At 35.2% G+C, this 20691-nt stretch overlaps 1 protein-coding gene across 4 annotated transcripts in view; it reads right to left on the reverse strand.

Annotated features, from left to right (window-relative positions):
* LOC149804698 (hypoxia-inducible factor 1-alpha-like) overlaps positions 1-20691 on the reverse strand; it is a 107378-nt gene that overhangs the window by 85364 nt on the left and 1323 nt on the right. Inside the window, exons 1-2 of one of the 4 annotated variants that reach the window (XM_089943166.1) lie at positions 16403-16769; positions 3476-3675 (exon numbers count right to left, since the gene is read on the reverse strand). In XM_089943166.1, the coding sequence (XP_089799292.1) occupies positions 3476-3675; positions 16403-16413 (211 nt within the window). In that variant the 5' untranslated portion in view covers positions 16414-16769. Of the gene's footprint in view, positions 1-3475; positions 3676-7271; positions 7407-16402; positions 16770-20691 lie in introns of those variants that run through there. The other 3 variants (XM_089943174.1, XM_089943147.1, XM_089943156.1) reach the window with 3 other exon arrangements.

A 20691-nucleotide genomic window follows, 5' to 3' on the forward strand; every position in this document is an offset into this window, starting at 1 on the left:
GTAGTTAATTTGATACAAAATTTGGGATCATTAAGCAAAGCATTTGCTCTCTGCCATTGTTTTCCTTTGGCATCATTGACCAATAAAATTATTTTCCCTGTAAAGTTTGGGCCTACCCTCTACACTAAAAACATTCTATATTACAACATACACAAATTAGCCATTAGCGAACTTCCATATGAAACAGCTTCTTTTTTCAACATACAATTTACAGAACAACAACAAAAATAATGAAATAATCACTCCTGAATTTAATGATCTCCACAATAACATTACAAGTAATCAAGTTTTAGGATTAATTCAATGTTCATGAACTACTTGTTTCATATTATTAACAATGTGCTAAACAGAAATGCCAAATAATTTCAGACCTGCCACAACCTTATCACACCATCACAGTATGGCAGTCAATAATTTTTCATAAGCTGATCAGTTATCAGTAAGTTGTTACCAAATATCATGTACTGCTATTGTCAAGCTGGAAAACACCTATTTAAAAGTCTAAAAGTGTGATTCAAGACTGATGCAGCTTTGGTAAACATTGTAAAGTTTACTTGAACCTTAATTACCTCCAGTACAGTTTCAAAAACTGCAATTCTAAAACCCCGTATTTAATGGCTTCTTGATGTGTCTCAACTTCACATAATCCTTTTTAAAAAATTCATGTCAACCGTGGCAATGTCAAATCAACACATGATGTCAACTAAACGTAATAGTTGCCCTTCCTGAACTTTTCCCCAAGAATCTGAATAATCTCTTTTTATTCTTCTTGCATTACCGTAATTTGTGATTTTCTTCCATAATTCCATATTTTAAGGGTCATTTCTGTAATACTTACAGCAAAATTCTAAGGGCTGGCAGATCTGTAATTTACATACCTTTAATACTAAGGTCACAACAATTACACATGTAAACATCCTAGTTCAATTAACCGACTGTAAACCTCTACAAAAACAGTAAACTTGAAAATAACCAAGGCATGTCTTACAAACTGAACCTTCTCTTCAGAAGAGGACAAAGACATACAGCAAATGAAACAATCAGCCAGCTGATGTGATACTGCACACACACTGTAACAGCCACTCCATAAGCCTAATTAATAGATACTTTCTGGACTCCTTACAAGTCAAACTGCAAACAACAAAGATCCTAATCTGCTGTAACATAATGTACTACTGCATCAAAGAGGTCTATACTGTTTGTTCTACTGATAACTCCTAACAAACTGCACAGATCTGCTGGTGCATTATGTGATGGCAGATCTGTGTCTGTGCAGTTTGCAGCTGGACATGTCTTATAAGCAAGTACATGTGGTAGTTGAAATGTATGCATTTCTAATTGTTTAGATTAAATGGCATTATTTTGGTTTATGCAAACCATGTACACATTAAAAAAGTTTGGTAAATAATGCAACCTATACATACATGCTGGTGCACAATGCCTCTTTCAGAATCTCTAGTCAATGAATGAATAAATGACTAATGAAAAATAAGAAAACAAAGAATTTAAAATTCAAACTATTTGGAATATGGTTTTCATGCACATAAGGTTCCCCAAATGAAAGTGGTTATTTTTGGGATATTTACAGATTTAAAGCACATTATTAAAATGCATTATTTTTCCAAATTTATTTACTGTCGAGTTGGCATGTCCAATCCATGCAAGGGTCAGAGATGCGCTGGATCCATTGTACATACAGAATCGCAGTGTAACTATTTGATGTTAGAAACTTAATGCATAAAATTTTATACCAACTTAATCTTCAAAAGAAATTCTTCAAAGTATTAACAATAATGCATCCATCTTCTTTAAAATTATGTGGCAGACTGCATAACTCATGTTATATGTGACCCAAAGTATTTAGGAATGAATTCCATGGAAAAATATCTCCAATCTACTAGACAAATCAGTTACATGACTGACCCTCAACAATGTATCAGATACTAGTAATATCAGTGATATATGTCAGTATATTACAATCCAACAAAACTTACACATTACAGGTAACTCTGAATTTTTGTGTTAAAATCTATTGGTACAGTAAAAAAAACATGAAGGTAGATAAATAAATATACAAAGCAAAGTCAATGGATTATAAAAAAAAACAGTGATTTAGTCAATGGTGGTCCTTTATTTGTATGTGATTCCACTGATCAATGAAAGTCTAGAAACAAAAGCACAGATGTGGAAACCATGATGAAACTTTACATATCCCTTTGTCTTTTTTTTTTCTTTCTTTCCTAAATGTCTTTTTTGCAGATAGAGAAAAATGTGGAAAAAATCAATACTTCTGTAATATTAAAATGACGTTAATTACTCCCATAATGTTTGGAAAAATGCTTTTACAGAATGAATATACAGCCTTAAAATGATGATGGAGTGAACTGTATCATCAGTGACAGTGGTACAAGGTATATGGAGAAAATGGGCAAGGATCAGAATTTAAACTGACTTTTTTCTGTACGCTGCTAGATATTTCACTTACCATAAAGCCAAAAAAATAAAAATTTTACCTACCACTATTCATGCTCATTCTCTATATAGATATTTTCATTTCCTGCATTAATACCCGATATATTTTAGTGTCTTGTACCAAAAGCATGATATTTTAAAAAGTGGCTAAGTTACAAGTTACAAATATCATATTTGGTACCACAAGATTAAATATATCTAGCATTATGGTGGGAAAAGAAAATTTTCTTTTTCTTACATAACACACTTGCTCCAGAACAGAAGTTAGAAGATTAAACTCACTTTTCAGCACAACATGTTCACATCCATCCCCTTTTTGTAAATTCACCTTGCTTTTAAAGCCTGATCATATTAATATGCATTAACTAAACTGGCGGCAAGATTAACTTGACCTTATCTATTAAGTAACATTTTTGTCATTTTGGAAACTATCTGACCCTATCTGAACACAATGCACATCCGATTCAATAACGCTACACAGCAGGTTTCTTATTGTTGTCAAGGAAGGGGAAATAACTTCTGAGAGACACAAATGGCATCTTGTCAAATTTCTTTATCAAAGATTAATTTCCATGTCTGAAATGTAAGGTAGTTTCTATTTACTGTTACAGCTCAAAGAATACTTGTTTTTGTTGCTGCATGTACAAAGTTTGTGGGCATACACAAACAAGCATCACATGGCATGATGGAAATTCTTATAATTTCACATGCGAAAATAAAAGGATATCAGGGCTTTCATTATCAGCCACAAGCTGGTTGATTAACCTTTAAAACAACTTATATACCCATCGGGGGAAGGTTCCCCAAACCAACTGCCTACCACGGCAACTTACCCTCCAACTTTAAATGTAATGGAAAGCCCTAGGATATATTTTTCACAAGTGAAAATATAGGAATGAAAAAAAATATGAAAATTATTTTGCCATTAAGTCTCTATATTTCACACTTAAGTATATAATAAAATGAATCACATAACAGGTAAGACCAAAAAATAATGCATCACCTTTGATATGCTGTCCATCCAAGATAGTATTTAAACGGAGAAAGCCAATAGCCAGTCTCATGACTGAGGCCTTGTCAAGCTGACTTCGAATACTGGATGGAATGGGTATCTGTTCTGCAAGTTCAGAGAATATCTCTGACTCCTTTCCTCTCCTACTTCTGGCTGCATCTCTTGACTTTTCCTTCCGCTTCTCTGAACTTCTGAAAATGCCAAGAAAAGCATTAAACAAATTGTAGTGTTAAAATTGTGTAATGTGGTAACAACATACAGATGCAAGTACATTTTAGTTTGTGGCACGATGATGTTTAAATATTTTTAAGTGTTATTCTCAGTGGTCAAACTGTGTGCAAGAGTCTGAGGCAGGGTATCTGTGTTCTATGAGCACATTTCTAATAAGTAAGCATACTTTGCATTAGTTTGATTTATTGCATTCAGCTGCATCATTTAGAATAATAGTTCCAGAGTCCATTTTACCACTAATAAACATAAAAGCACTGGATGTCTTCAAAAATGAGGGAAAAACTAAATGTATTATATAATGATCTTAAATTTGCCTTCAGAGTCATTCTTATGTGAAAGAACTCATCAAAGGCCTGATTGAGAAATGAAAGTGTAGGGTCAACATCAATTCCTGTGTAATGAGACTATCAAGGTGTACAGTGTAGGTGAATCAGTGCAGCTAAGAAAGTTTAGGGACCCCAATACAGTTTATTTGCCTATCAGAAATGGTCTACTAAAGTTTCATTGCTATAAATACACATACATACCCAGTTTGGTTCAAGTCCATTTATACCCAGTTAAGTTACCGTCTGAAAACAACACTGTTGACACTGAAACTGAAGCACTTGATTACCCTGCTCAAGGTTTGCAAAGTGGGTTGGCAATGAAAAATGTGCAGTTTGAGAAAGAGACAAAACCACATAAATCTTTCGTAAGTCAGATATAGTTCATGTCAAAACTGTCCAAACATTAATATGAACACAGGCAGACAGCTGACATCCATTCCCCTGGCTTTCCCATGGTACAAGTTCACAGTAATAGCCTAACACATTTTATAAATTGTGGGAATGACTGTCCATAGCCTGCACCGTGTTGTGATATTATGGCTGCATCAGGCATTGCTTTTGTTCATGGTAAATTGCTGTTGTCTATGAAATGGAGAATGAGCTATATTTCCTGTGTACAAGTAGGAAAAAGTATAGCTTTATGACAAACTGATAAATATATATGAAGATTTTTCATACTTTAAATAACCATGCTTCATTTCTTGTCAGGAATGCATAACCACTGTTGTTGTGGAAATTGTGCACAAGATTTTAGTGACTGTCTTTCTACAGACGAGTGAAGCTTAATAAACGTCAATTTTCACAATGATAACATAGACCTTTTGTACTAACAATGACAGATCACTTTCCCTAAAATTCCAAGAAATTATAGGTAAGGATGGCCTTATCAAAGAACCAGATGTTCTCATCAAACTGAGAGTAACTAATGGGTACACATGAGGCTGTTTCAACACTGAACTTGTTGAAGTCAATGGGGATAGATAGGACATCCTCTAGTACACCTGGAATAGATGTGTGGTTGGCTATCATTATGACCACCAGGGGCAGAGGTTAAACAGGAGTACTCTGCACCACTGCCCCTAGCTCATCCAGCCTTACTGTTTGATGCTACCTGACCAACAATAACCCAAAGTATCAGCTCTACTCTATGTTCATTGCCCAGAAGTCCATGGAGGCATAATGGACCAATTCCCTTGAGGCAGTGGGTCCCAAATACCATAAGGATTCGCAGGGCTAATAGCAAATGTGTGGATACCGATTTGATCCAGTTCCCTAGTCTGATGCTGATGGGAAGACTCATATGCCTTAATATGATGTGACATTATATTGGAGCAGGGGATGGGGCTCAGTCTGATATCTATCTCCATACCACAAGACCACTGAGTAATGACTGGTGAATAATCAGTGATTATTATGACATGACCAGCATCATCAGGCACAACAGATATGTGAAAACCATGTTCATCTGATTCATCACTGTGAAGAGTATGGAGCAAGCCTTCAACTGAGCAGGGTCCCCCCAAAGTGTTTGGCGCAATGCAGATCCTTCCTCATGGGAGGGTATGACAAGCTACACGGGGGGAAGTGATGCACTCCTCAAACATTCAGAAGCATTCAATCCCTCCTTCTGGAGGGCCTCCCTGTCTCTGAAGAGACTGATCCCATAATCCCCTGGAGCCTGGGAGTGCTCTTCCATCTTGCAGTGAGACCCTTGGGCTTTGCAAGACAGGAACCTGAAAGTTCTGATAAGGTGAGGGAAAGACATTTCTTCCCCCTCTGGTCCTTTGATCTAGCTCTGTGTGTGTGTGTGTTCCTTAAAGAACAATTTTCTACAAGGGAGAGGGAGTTACAAGTAAATAAAATCTATACTGAGAGGATATATTTAACACAAATATTTCTTGCAACCTAGTGAAGCACAATCAACAAGCAATTTTTCTCTGACCACAAATTCAACACAAGTACATTAAATGAGATCCTTGAAAAAGAAATGCTCCGAGCATCAAATGGTTTTCAGTAAGCTATAGTGACTATGCATAAGCACTATTATAATTGGTCATTTTTAGAATGACAACTGTTAATATGATGCAGGACTGAAATATGTTTGTATCAATGAATCAGCTGTTGGCAATTAAAAGGTACTGTTGTCACTTGTCAATGTTTTGAATTTACCAATTTGTTAAAAACTGGCACTATAGGTCAGAAAAATCCGCAAGATCAAGACAAAATGAAAATAGGAATTTGAAGTTAAGATGAAAATAACAATAATAATAATACTAAGATTTTATTCAGAGAAGGTAACTGAATTAGTTACAGAACTAATCTACCTTGAGGCCTTCTATCTGTTAATGTACAATATATACAGCATATACAACATGGTGTGAAGAATCTGGCTTGACACTAAATAAGTAATTTTAAAATTCAAATTATCAAGCCTGGAATACATGCACAGGCATTTGTGAAAACATAAACATATATAAAACATAAAATATCATCCTGCATTGAAAAATTTAACTATGAAGAATAAATTATTTACATTTGGTAACAATATGAAAGTTCTGAAAGTCTATTTCAAAAGTAAGATTATCATCACATAATTTGTATACAAAACTGGTGGATGAAACAGATAACATACAACACCCAACACACATTTCTTGTCCTTTATACTCAAAGATTTGTCACTCTTTCAATGACTGTTAAAATTATTTGTTACTTCAAATCAAATAAACAGATTGTTGCTTTAGAGTTGGGCATATATTTACAAACTGACTGAATAATATAAAGGATATTTCCCTTATCCTATGTTAGTACAGGATATATTTCATCTTGTGGTACCAAAAACATGATATTTTAATGAGAAGCAAAGTACCACACGATGAAATATATCTGGTATTAACATAGGAAAATAACATTTTCTTTTTATTATATGCCAGATTTGGGTGAGAATTGAAGTTTAGAAGAGTAAACTCGTTCTTTGGCACAACACACACCTAAATCCCCTTTTCATGTGTGTGTGTGTGATTAGGATTTTTAATGTAGCTATAACAATTTTTCAGTCATATCGCTATGATGTCTCAAGTTTGACAGTTTATAGTGATGTCTAACACTGGGACATCATGCCACAGACATGTAGCATGATGTCCCACCCCATCCGACCCGTCCTAACACTAACCTCTTAATGCTGAGCACCTAGCAAGGCAGCTGTATGTACCATTATTATAAGTCTGACTCACCCAGGGTTCAAATCCACGACCTCCCACATCCGACCCTGTTCATAAATTCACCTTTCTTTTATATCCTGATCATACAGTTATACCGGACTTAAGAAAGCCGAGAATCTGGCTGACCTAATTTGTCGCAGCAAATTAAATTTATGCCATTTTGTAAATGACCTGACCCTACCTGAAAACAAACCAAGTCTGATTCACCCAAGCATCACAGGTTTTTGTTATTGTTGTGAAGTAAGGGGAAATAACTACAGTGAGACAGGAACAGCATCTGATCAAATTTCTTTATCAAAGATTATTGTCTTTGTCTGAAATGTAAGGCAGTTTCTGTTTATTTGTTCTAGGTCAAAACGTACTCTTTTGTGTTGTTGCAGATACAACCTTTGTAGGCACACACAATCAAGTATCACGTGGCAAGATGGGAAATCTTATATTTCACATGTAAAAACACACATTTTTCACATGTGAAAATATAGGGAATGAAAAAAAAAGAAAATTATTCACCAATTAGTTTTTATATATCACACTTAAGTATATAATAAAGTGAATTATTAAACTTTCTTCCTAGTATTGTTATGGGGAAATCTGGGTACTTGCATAAATACCGTGCATTCATCTTAAGGTCTGATTTAATGACTGCTAGACAATATACCAAGTTAAATATGTGTTGTATACTTAAAGTCTTCTCCCTAATGAACAATGAAGGTGTGGTTTGTTGGATCAACACCACTTTTTCAGTGTATGACTAGCTATGCATGGCAGCCAGTATATTTGGTGGAGGAAGAAAACATGAAGAACCAATGACCCACTCAAATACCCACATTGGACGAGACTGACATTCGAATCCATGCACAGAGGTGATATGGTGATCAGTAAAGAAAAGTCCTGAGAAAAGCACTCTGCCATATGTAGATGAAGATCTGTAATGATGTACATATACATTTCACCCAGTTTCTTGATTTCGTGCCACAATTCAATTTTATACACATTATAATTTTTATCATGTACCTACCATGGCCAATTGACTTTATGCAATAACTTCATTCATTTTACTATTAAAATAGGAACTAGATCACATTCCTGGAAACCTATTAATGCGTACTTCCTAGGATAATGTTGCTCTCTCTGTATTGTGTGCTTACGGTCAAGTAGTAAGCTTGTAAAATAAAAGTCCATAAATCAAGCATGTCTTCTTCTGATGAAATATACATGATTTCCTATAAATTATAATGCAGTACAACCATGTAATGATACATCTCCTTAGGGTTGTTGTCTTCATGGACAAGCATGTGTACATGTATATCTGAAGTAGGTAAGATGGATGTTTTAGACACACATGTATTTGTAAAAAATGGCAGATGAAATATACCTATCATTCAAATTATACCTGCTTCTTTAACCTCCAGAAAATTGGTTTTTAGATGTCTGTTGCCATTTCTGTTATGTGTACAAAGTAAATGATCCTAAACCTAAATCCTGACCCTTCTTTCTTTGATAAATTCTATAAGACTTGCCCTTCTGAACCATACCAGTCAAAACAGGTCATAACAGCCTATCTTTTTAATTTAAAACTTGACATTTCAAGATCAGCTTTACATCTCCATCAAGCACAGAGTACATGATTATCTGAGTGAAATACGTGTGAATTACTTATGGCTGCAGTCACCTAAATGAAGGAAAAGAAAGGTATAATTACACCACATAATGGTCTGTAAGTGGTTACTGCAATGTGTAAAAATCCACAAATACTTTTCCACAGTCATTAATTCCTAAGTATAGAACTACAGCGGAAAACATACTCAAAATACACACCAAGTTGTCTAATGATAAGCAGGTTCTGTAACACACAAAAAAAATCCAGAAATGTGTTCACAGAACACAAATGCATTTCCCTTCATCTTTTATCTGACATAAAATAGAAGCTTAACCAAGGTGTGATGGAGCGGCAAACAGAAGGAATGACAGATGAATTTAATGCCAAGATGTTTATTACCTTTCTACACTCATGAGAGCCAGAGAAAATGAAGGTCAGGGATATCTGACCAGTATCATAATCTCTCCTTCTGACCATCCCTAAATGAGACTATCTGCAAGTCCTCTAGTTCACAGGTACCAAATCAGGTCATTTCAATATGTTAGTGCAATAACACTTGTCACAGCAGACTGATCTTCTGCAATCAAACCTAGTAACATTTTAAACTATTTTTCCCACACCTGATCAGAGGTCTTTGGCACTTTAAAGTACATATAAAGTGTATATATATATCTGCATCTACATGATTTAAATGCCATTTTAAAACTAGATCAGTACATTATAATCTAGAATGAACAGATAAGGTGATGCCTAATTCTGTGAATCAGACACTCTTTGTAAGCCCATATCAAGACAGTCTACACCATATACAGTAATGGCCAACTTTGAGGTAAATTTGAACATGTATATGATATATAATGGCCAACTTTGATGCAAATTTGAACATGTATATGATATATAATGTGTGTGTGTGCACATGTGTGTTTGTGCTTTCATGTGTGTGAAACTTTTCAATCACGAATGCTGGTGTACATAATGCTCCGTGTGCTGAATCCACACTTTGTTGCTGTGTGAACACTAATCAATTATACTTTTTTTGTATCATGTTTGTCCCCCAGCTGTATTTTATTTATTTGCCTGTATATGAGTAAAAAACGGTTCACAAGGAAGAATAATATTTTAATTGTTTTACCCCCATAAAATATTTATTATTATTATTATTATTATCATTATTATTATAATATGAGGGAATGGTTCAATGGCATGACCTAAAATAAGTAACAAGTCACCATTTCAGAGTAGTAACATCATATATGGGTAGCAATGTATTATTAATGTAATATTATTTTTATTAGAAAGAGGAAGATGACTATTATTTTGATTTTATATGAGCAAATACAGGTACTTGCAAATTAAAACAGTTTTACCAACCCACCTCCCCAAACAATACAAGGAAAAACTGTGACAACTACCAAGACAAAATGTACCCAATCATAGAATATCCAGAATGAACAAAAACTTGATGAATGTATGTACAAAGGGGATGAAAGGAAAAAGAACATTAATTATGATCTATCAGTTATGGGTTTCTGAAAATTACCAAAGCTTAATCACCTTGGCTAACATTGTGAGCAGTGCAAGGGAATAAAAATAAAATTGGGAGCTGTGATATGACAGTGTTGTACCAGAACTCATATTATAATATAACACATTATAACAGGACTCCACTGGACCAGATTGCTGAATTCAGGGATATTTACATGTACAACATTTCATGCACAAGAGTCGTGCAAAATGCAGTCTTGTCTTGAAATTATGGGCTTTCACAAAAACTTGATGAATGAGTTGACATTGACAATGCTGGATGACATCATGCTTGCCTATATGAATAAACATTCGTCTTCGAGAAGATGTGGCCCCTCCATTAAGATGAAAATATGTCTTCTCATCCTTGCAAACTGATCTATTCAGTGGAATTCTTGATTGCTCAAATATCTTAGGGACCAAGCAAACTGGTTTCACAGATATGCAAGCCAGTCAACAAAACAATACACTGTAAGAGTGAGTGTGTGACTTGGATTTTTTACGTAGCTTTAACAAATTCTGAGTCATATCATTACGATGTCTGCAGTGTGGCACTTTATAGTGATGTCTAGCACTGGGGCATCATGCCGCAGACATGTAGCATGATGTCCCACCCAGTCACATTATCCTGACACCAGGCCGATCAGTCCTAACACTAACCTCTTAATGCTGAGCGCCAAGTGAGGCAGCTGTTAGTGCCATTTTTGTAAGTCTTTGGTATGACTCGGCCAGTGATTAAACCTACGACCTCCCGCATCCGAGGCAGACGCTCTAACCACTAGGTCATCGGAGCTATTCAATACTTTAAATAAGTGTAAACACTCTGTTTGGGTTTAACATAAGCTTGCACAAAATTAACAGAACCAACTGTGTGTTCAAACCAATGAGATTCTTCTGTATACTAACCATTACATTTCAGAATATCAATTAAAATGTACTTCATAACATTTTCTATGTGTAAATTATTTTTCAGAAATGGAACATTATTCATTTAGAACAAATTATTCAAAATCTGAAGCTATATCAGGTTAGTGTATTTGTCAACAAACTTTCCACAACTGCCTCACATAGAACAATGGGACTTGTAATGTAAAATTTAAAAAGGAGAAATTACTGACTTCTGCTGAGTATTAATAATGAAAAAAACATTTTTCCAGCTCTTTAAAAGGACAAGAGAATGAAATAAAATGATTAACCCTGACCTCATCATCCTAACATTAAGAGTCTGCAACACCCAGAAGTGCACAAAAATGGGGATGGGACTTCCTTTTTTCTTCAAATATGCAATATATATATTATAATATGCAGATGAATGATGATAAAACTGAGGCCATTCCGATCACAACACAAAGACTTTCTCATTTACATACTTTACCTCAAACAATAAATATCAGCAACGCCAACATTAAATTCACACAATCAGTATGAAACCTAGGTGTTACTCTGGACAGTGCTCTCACATTGCACCAACATGTCATGAACATATGCAAGGCTGCATATCTTGAGCTGAGACGCATCAGCTCAATTCGCAATTATCTTTCAGTTGATGCCACTAAAACACTTGTTTGTTCATTAGTACTTTCAAGACTGGACTATTGTAACTCAATTCTGTCTGGTTTATCTCTATATCTGCTCCAGAAACTTCAAAAAGTTCAAAACACAGCTGCTTGGATCATCCTTTGAGTACCACGATCAGAGCACACCTCCCCGCTGCTCTGTACCCTACATTGGCTATCCATTCGATCCAGAATCAAACACAAAATTTGTTCTCTGTGCTACATTTCACAGTCAGACTCTACTCCAACATACCTATCCAATCTCGCCCATGTGTACACACCAGCAAGATACTTACGCTCCTCTTCTGACAATCGTATACTCATTATTCCCACTATGAAAACAAAGTCATATGGACAGCGTTCTTTTGCATACCAAGGCCCAGCAACGTGGAATGAATTGCCCACTGACCTTAGACACAGAAGACACAGTGATCACATTCAAAAGGGCTCTCAAAACTCACTTATTTCGACTGCAAGAACAAACTTAAAGATCTAATAATGTTTCATACCTGAAATATTCTCGGCACGTTTTTTATTTTTCAATGTTTTTTTCTAATTTCATTGTGTTTGTTTTTGTAATAATATTATTATATGTTTTTTTTTATCTTATAGGTGTTGTCTAATGTTGTAAAGCGCTTAGAGCTTCTAAAGATTTGGCGCTATACAAAGTCCTCATTATTATTATTATTATTATATATATATATATATATATATATATATATATATATATATATATATATATATATATATATATATATATATATATATATATCAATAGGACATGCAATCCTAAGAGCTGATTACCTGGATTAAGTTGGGACAGTAAAATGGCATGTGTCCCCATCCCGTAATTGAAACCACTTAGTGTATATTCTTGTTTTTATAAAATGGGTCTAGCTGCAAACAAGGAAAAAACCTGATCTGTCATCACATAATGTGTTGGCATGTTGGCAGATGAGGCTCCATGTACTTGTTTTAATTATTACTACTAACAAACTGCATAGACTACTCCGATATGCCTTCACATTATGCAACAGCAGATCATCTGAGTCAATGAAACTGTTAGTTGGACCCAACTTGAATGCAAGTATTATGTATACTCATACAGCCTGGATAGCATCTAAGATATGGTAAATGTGGGCACTTGCCCCCCCTGAATCTGATAAATGGGGTGGGCAGTATTCTGTTAAAAAAAGAGACCAATTCAACTAATTCATACTGAGCAATAGCAAGTATAATAAGTGTGCTAAATCCACATCATATGTTCCGTATATTATTGTAGAACAATCAATATATATATCATGTGTTCTGTATATTACAGCATAACATTACATGTATCTCATGTATCCTGTATATTTACAGTATGTGGTCTGTATATTTATAATATAAAGCTATATATGTGTTCTGTATATTACAATATAACATTCACCATATATATTTGGAACCAATAATAATTTTTTCCTATCCCAGTTAAGGTGAAACTTTTTTCACCTAGGTCATATGTTACAAGACTTAAGAAATGAAATAAATTTGCATTACACCCTCCCCACTGCACACTGCAATAAAATAAACAAAACGCTTATTTGGCGATAAAAAGAAAGAAACTAACCTTGTATTGTTATCATTTATTCTTCTGTGTTTCAACATGAGCATTAAAGAATAAAATATATCCACGAAATCGGTATATGTAGCATAGGCTTACATACTGTAGCATGTATTGCTTATGTCTGATTAACACATGCCACGTTGTTCATTGACATGAACAATGAGAAACAAATTCCGAATGAAAACTGGATCCAACAATCACAAACACAACAGAAATAATCAACCAGTATCTCGAAGACAACTGTCATTCATGTGTGACACATATGACACATGTTAGGGGCAAAGTAATCAAGACTTAATTATATCCAGGTCTACTGTATGACAGTATCTCACAAATAAAAATCATCATTTGATAACACAATCACTTGAGTGTAAGTGACAATCTTTTTGCCAGCACAGATTACAAAAGTATCATTACTATATACCTACAGACATTAATGCTCCTTTGTATTAATTATTACTACAAATGGAAGCCACACAGAAGCCTGGATGGTGAATAAACACAACTGGCAGTGAGAAGTAAACTACCTCTTTGAACTTACCGACAGGACATCAAAGACAAAGGTTATTTTTATTACAAAGCAAGCTGACCTCGGAAGCTGACTTTGGATACTCTGAAGCCATTATTATTTTAAAGGATATCATTACAAAGGTTATTAAAAGTTATTTTATGGAGAAACAATCTGACATAGGAAGCCAACTATGGATTCTTTTAATGTGCAAAAAAAGTTTTATTTGAATACAAAGATGGCCAAGATATAGAAGTTAAGCTTGGTTTCTTTTCACTAGTTTTCACAGAAATTATGAAAATAAATTGAAACAATGGAACAAATTTTAAAGTGACACAATACAGTGCTTCGTGCATGGACATCGATGACCCAGCTTCACCCAGAATATTTGGAGAAAATAAAATCATGTGATTAATTTGAGAAGGCCAGAAAAGAAGCATGATTTCGCTGACAATATGACCATTAACATGGATGAAACTCTAAGGTACTTTGACTGTATTCCTGGACGGACTGATAGGGGGTCAAAAGTGTGAGAATTAGCAAGACTGGTGCAGATTTGAACAAATCTCACTTTAGTTCTTGCAGTTTCCACTTCAGGTGATGTGATGCCTCTAACAATTTTTCATGGTATAAGAAAGCTAACAAAATATTCATGCACTGAAAGAATGAATTGTATGTGTGCAGGAGAAGGGTTGTGTTGATGAGATGCTGCAGCAATAGACTAAAGAGTTTTATCTCCTGTACAGTTTTATACTTTTTTAAATAAAATTTCAGTCAGAGTGAATTTTCCAACATGTAATTTTTGAATGACTTAAAACATGTCCCACAACTTACAACTCAAAGAAAATGATGTGTCCCAGAACATAAGTGCACAAATCACTTTTAAAATTAGTGTACCAACAAATATGGTGTCCCAACATATACGGCAAATACCGTAATGCACATCAGGTGTTCTGTATATTAAAGTCTAACACTAAATACATATGTGTTCTATATATTACAGTCAACGTTTATTCTAAGTTGTGCGTGCATGCGGCCGTACAGCTGCCCAGGCACCCCCGTGATCTAACGATTTTGCTCAAGTCACCATAATGCTTGCACAATGCAGCACACATAGCATGCACATCTACCATTCACTTAGAGGGAACACTGATTACAGCAATGTAGAAGACTAACAAAGTAACAGGTGTTCTGTATATTTTTTATGATACAACAGTAAATGCATACCATGAGCTCTATATATTACAACACTACATGTGATCAGAATATTAGAGCCTATCACTAAATCTGAAATCAAAGTCTTGTGCAACAATTACCATTAAAGAATCAAACCATGAGCAGGAAATCATGTCACTACTATGTCCATTCTCTAGATCTTAAAAAATGTGTCACGATTTCCTTTGTCACATGATAACTACCATACATTTAGTTTCAAAATTTTTACTAAATTTCGAATCCTAAATTACCTGTTCGTGAGCTAGTAATTTAATGTATCTCTCAAAGGTTGATGCCCTGAAATTAGTATTACCAAATATGAAGGAATTTTCTTTGCCAGTTTTAACATACTAACTGTAAAGTATCTCATCTTTTTTAATTCGATTTTCAGCAATGGTCAATTTTTTTCCAAATCAGAAATGAAAGTATTTTTTATCTTGACATTGGATGGACTATCATACTCAGTGCCACTATTGTTATCTTAAGCACATCATCACTAATACACAATTAGCCTGAGGATTTGTTCATTCGCTTTCACCTCCTATCGCACAAAGTATCCGCATTCTGTTAATAACCTCTTACTGCTGAGCACTAAACGAGGCAGCTGCTAGTACCATTTTTATAAGTTTTTGGTATGACTCTGTCAAGGTTCAAACATGCAACCTTCTGCATCTGTGGCAGATGCTTTAACCACTTATGCCACAGGAGAGGTAACCAATCAGAACTGTGCATGTCATACAGGAAATATGTAATATGATTCACAATTACACAAGGACAACATCCAAGTGCAATGACAAAATGGGTTTTTACTAATTATTGAAAAAATGTTTTAAAAAGAGCAACAATTCTTATCATTCGTGTCACACCGCCTTTACAGAACTTAAAGGTTTGCAGTAGACCTTATACTTTTTGGGGATTTTTGTAATCAGATATGCAACCATGTATGTGTATGTTAAATCTCCTTACGATGATCTCAGTATCGTAAGATGGACAAAGAACGCTGAAATGCACCATGGCAGAAACAACACTAATGCTCTTCTACCTCATTTACTAGTATCATTACAAAAAACAAAAATTTTAACATTAAAATCTCTAGACTATAAAAGAAATGATAAAAATGCATAAGAAACTTACTTGTATGGCATCTTGTTTCAGTCACAAGTTCACAGAAAATGAAAACAAATAACACTTAATGAGCACTCTATGTCAGTTAATTGGTAATGCCAGTAAAATGCCTTCGGTAGACTGCACAGTAACTGTTAAGTCCAGGAGTGAGCCAATTATGCTTTGTGAACCAAAAAAGGGGATCAGAAGTCCAAATTCAAGTAAATGCTCTAATACTTAGCAGTCTCTTTAACAACATGAAATATGGACTCCCATCAAAAGGTGACAATTAACTCCTTTAGCAGATCCTGTATTGGAAGTCTGTGAATAACTAAAACACAGCACACCAAACAAAAAAGAAAGTAATTAGGTCCCCAAGTAAAGCAAGCAGCCCTAATCTGCTGAAGAAATCCACAGCTCTGTAATCGTCCAATTGATTACAGAGCTTTTTTGCCTGATCTATATTTAGTGAAGTTATTCCAATGGTTCAGAGACTGACATAGGCATACTGACAGTGTGCATATTACACCCTGTACTTCAATAAAAGTGCTGGCAAAATAGTTTTAGAGTTTATATTCTGCTATAAGGTGTTAAGTGTATGACAAAATTTAGAAAACTGCTGAACTATGGGTTAGCAATTATTGAAAGAGACATTCCTAAACAAAAGACCCCCTTATTGTCAAGCCTGTCAAGTAAAACAAAACATTAATACCAAGCTTGATCTAAAACTTTAATACTGAGACAAAACTATGGGATGGATGGATGGATGAATGGACCATCTTTGCTAGCCAAGGTTCCGATGTAATAGCCCTATCTGTACCTTGGAGGATCGAACAGATGGTGCTGTGTCCTAGCAACATCTATTAAATTTCATAAGTTGCCTCCCTTAGTATGTAATGCTACCTAATAATTAGCATGGTGCATTGCACATCGGCCAAAAATTGCAGAGGCAATTTACATAAAATGGATACTTTGTAAGTTTAACATCAGAAGTATGACTACATACTAAAGGGAGGCCATTACAGGTCTATATGAGTGAAAGTTGTTTGTGCAAACAAGGACCAGCTATGGAAAATTTCTTATTTATCAGTCCATTCAAGTTATGTACTTCCCTTGTATCGATCATGTAGGAACAGTGTTCAAATTGTAAACAAAAAGCTTATTTTGATTGGATGGGATGGCTTGCTGCCACATCCAATGAAATTCACTGACCCAAAGCATAGAAATATCTGCTCGATACACTGAGGTGTAGATAGGATTACAGGTATCATATCGGAACCTTGGCTAGTGAAGATATGATGGATAGACTATACAAAGACTCCAAAAATGATTACTGGATGGACAGACTACACACAGACTCCAAAGTAATTACTGGATAAACAGACTATACACAGACTCCAAAGTGTTTACTGGATGGGCAAGACTACACACAGACTCCAAAGTGATTACTGGATAAACAGACAATACACAGAATCCAATAATGATTACTGGATGGACAGACTATACAGACTCCAAAGTGATAGATGGATGGAGATACGATAAACACTCCAAAATGATTACTGGATGGGCAGACTATGAATAGACCCCAAAGTAACAAATGGATGGACAGACCATACACAGACTCTAAAATGACGGATAAATGGACAGACTATACACAGACTCTAAAGTGATGGATGAACGGACAGACTATAAACTAGGGCATAACCGATTAGCATTTTTCTACTGATTTCCGATTCCGGATTTTGGGCATGAAATTTTTCCGATTCCGGATACGATTCAATTAATCGGAAATGCTAAATTAAAAGGTTTTTCAAATTATCTTTTTAAACCGTGTTACACACGTTTTGCATATCACACCGATGTCACAAGGGGAAGGATATGGCAGGACTATAGCAAAATGCAACGAAGTTCAAAGCCACAAAGAATACATGAAATTTTTTATTTTTTTGCCAGTTCCGACCCATTCTTTGTTCAACAATTAATTGATCTTTCCGCCAGGCTTTTATTTTCCGGCCTTAATCATTTATGTCGGCAAGCGGCCAGTTCCATCGTGTACTTTATTCAACAATTAGTTGATCTTGCCGCCATGCTTTAATGTCGCGGTCAAATAAAAATAAAACAGGCTTTTGTTTGGTCCTATAAAGTTGGCCTTTTGCGGAATCATTTTCTTTTAATACCTCATTAGCATGTGTCAATGTATTCAATATTATGCCTTCATTATTGAGGATGTTGACATAAACGGTATTATATATTTTAATAAATTTAAATCTTTTGGTCTAACTCAAGTATTATCGTTTCACCCCGTTGTGTTGACCATATTGGACTTTTCTGACTTCTTATTTAACTTTATTAACGCACGATCAAATGACACGCAGTGTTAGTCACGGTGCTATAGAAATTCAACTTTATTATTTTTATTATCCGAATCGGTCGTTCCTGCCTTGTCCGACTCCGATTAATCGGAAGTTCATACTATCCGGTGGAATCCGATTTCCGGATCAAAAGTCGGTTATGCCCTACTATAAACAGACTCTAAAGTGATGGCTGAATGGACAGACTATACACATACTCTAAAGTGATGGATGAAGAGACAGACTATACAGAGACTCCAAAGTAATAGTTGGATGAACAGAATATACACAGACTCAACAGTGATGGATGAATGGACAGATTATACACACATTCTAAAGTGATGGATGAATGGATACTATACACAGACTCTAAAGCGATGGATGAATGGGCAGACTATACACAGACTCAAAAGTGATGGATGAACGGACAGACTACACACAGAATCCAAAGTAATAGAGGGATGGACAGAATATACACAGACTCAACAGTGATGGATGAATACCGGTAGACAGACTATACACATACTCTAAAGTGATGGATGAATGGACAGATTATACATACATTCTAAAGTGATGGATGAATACCGGTAGACAGACTATACACTTACTCTAAAGTGATGGATGAATGGGCAGACTATACAGACTCCAAAGTGATAGATGAATGGACAGACTATACACAGACTCCAAAGTGATAGATGAATGGACAGACTGTACACAGACTCCAAAGTGATAGATGAATGGACAGACTATACACAGACTCCAAAGTAATAGATGGATGGGCAGACTATACACAGACTCTAAAGTGATGGATGAATAGGCAGACTATACAGAGACTCCAAAGTGATAGATGAATGGGCAGACTATACAGACTCTGAAGTGATGGATGAATGGACAGACTATACACAGACTCTAAAGTGATGGATGAATGGGCAGACTATACAGAGACTCCAAAGTGATAGATGAATGGGCAGACTATACAGACTCTGAAGTGATGCATGAATGGACAGACTATACACAGACTCTAAAGTGATGGATGAATGGGCAGACTATACACAGACTACAAAATGATTGCTATGTTGAGCTGCCAATGTGGTTGAAAGTTACTGAGCAGGTGGCAATTCTAAATATAGAGCATAGTGGAATAAACTCCTTTTTATATTTTCAAATTCTAGGAAACACAAATGCCATCATATACAGTAAGGCAATGCATTTCAAATGCCTTAATATCATAAAGATTGATATTTAGATGGACATTTCAGACTGAATTTCAGATGTACACTGCATATAAGTGCTAATTTTTTTCTTGAGGACAATACATGTAGTCAAGGAAATACAAATGCCATCACACACAGTAAGGCCATGCCTGTTAAATGCCTTAAAGATGTATACACTGGCACTTAAATGGAAATTTCAAGCTGGCTTTCAGATGTGCATATCAGTGATAATACCAGTACTTTCTAGGGATCAGTACTGGATGGGTAAGATAAGTGTAATGGTGATACACTAGATGCTTTCAATTTACTTTAGTTAGCATTTCCATCCCAAAGTGCTTTTTGTGATGAGCAATAAAACTGAAATTGAATGAGATGATTGCAATGTGTTTAGTTAATGGGTTTTATTCAATATAAGATGTATAGTTTTACATAAAATGTAATGATTTTAATGACTTTGTATGGAATCCTGATTTTTTCACCATGAACCTGACAGGAATTTTTTGGTCGTTTTGGACCCACATTTTCTAATGATTTACAGTCAAGGAATTTCAATTTCAAAACGCTAATGAGAATTCTGCTTAAGAAAGACAACATAGTATCTGCACTCCTGTACATATGTTGGCAGGTGTTCTTTTGAATGCTGGTAAGCATAGATGGGACTGCTGATAACACATTTACAAACACAATTTGTTTGTCAAAAGCAACTGCTTTATCTGAGACAGATATTCCACAAACCAGACATAAATCAAAGCTA

Source organism: Sinohyriopsis cumingii, chromosome 2 (assembly GCF_028554795.1).
Source record: "Sinohyriopsis cumingii isolate HCF-2022 chromosome 2, ASM2855479v2, whole genome shotgun sequence".
Classification (NCBI taxonomy): Eukaryota; Metazoa; Mollusca; class Bivalvia; order Unionida; family Unionidae; genus Sinohyriopsis; species Sinohyriopsis cumingii.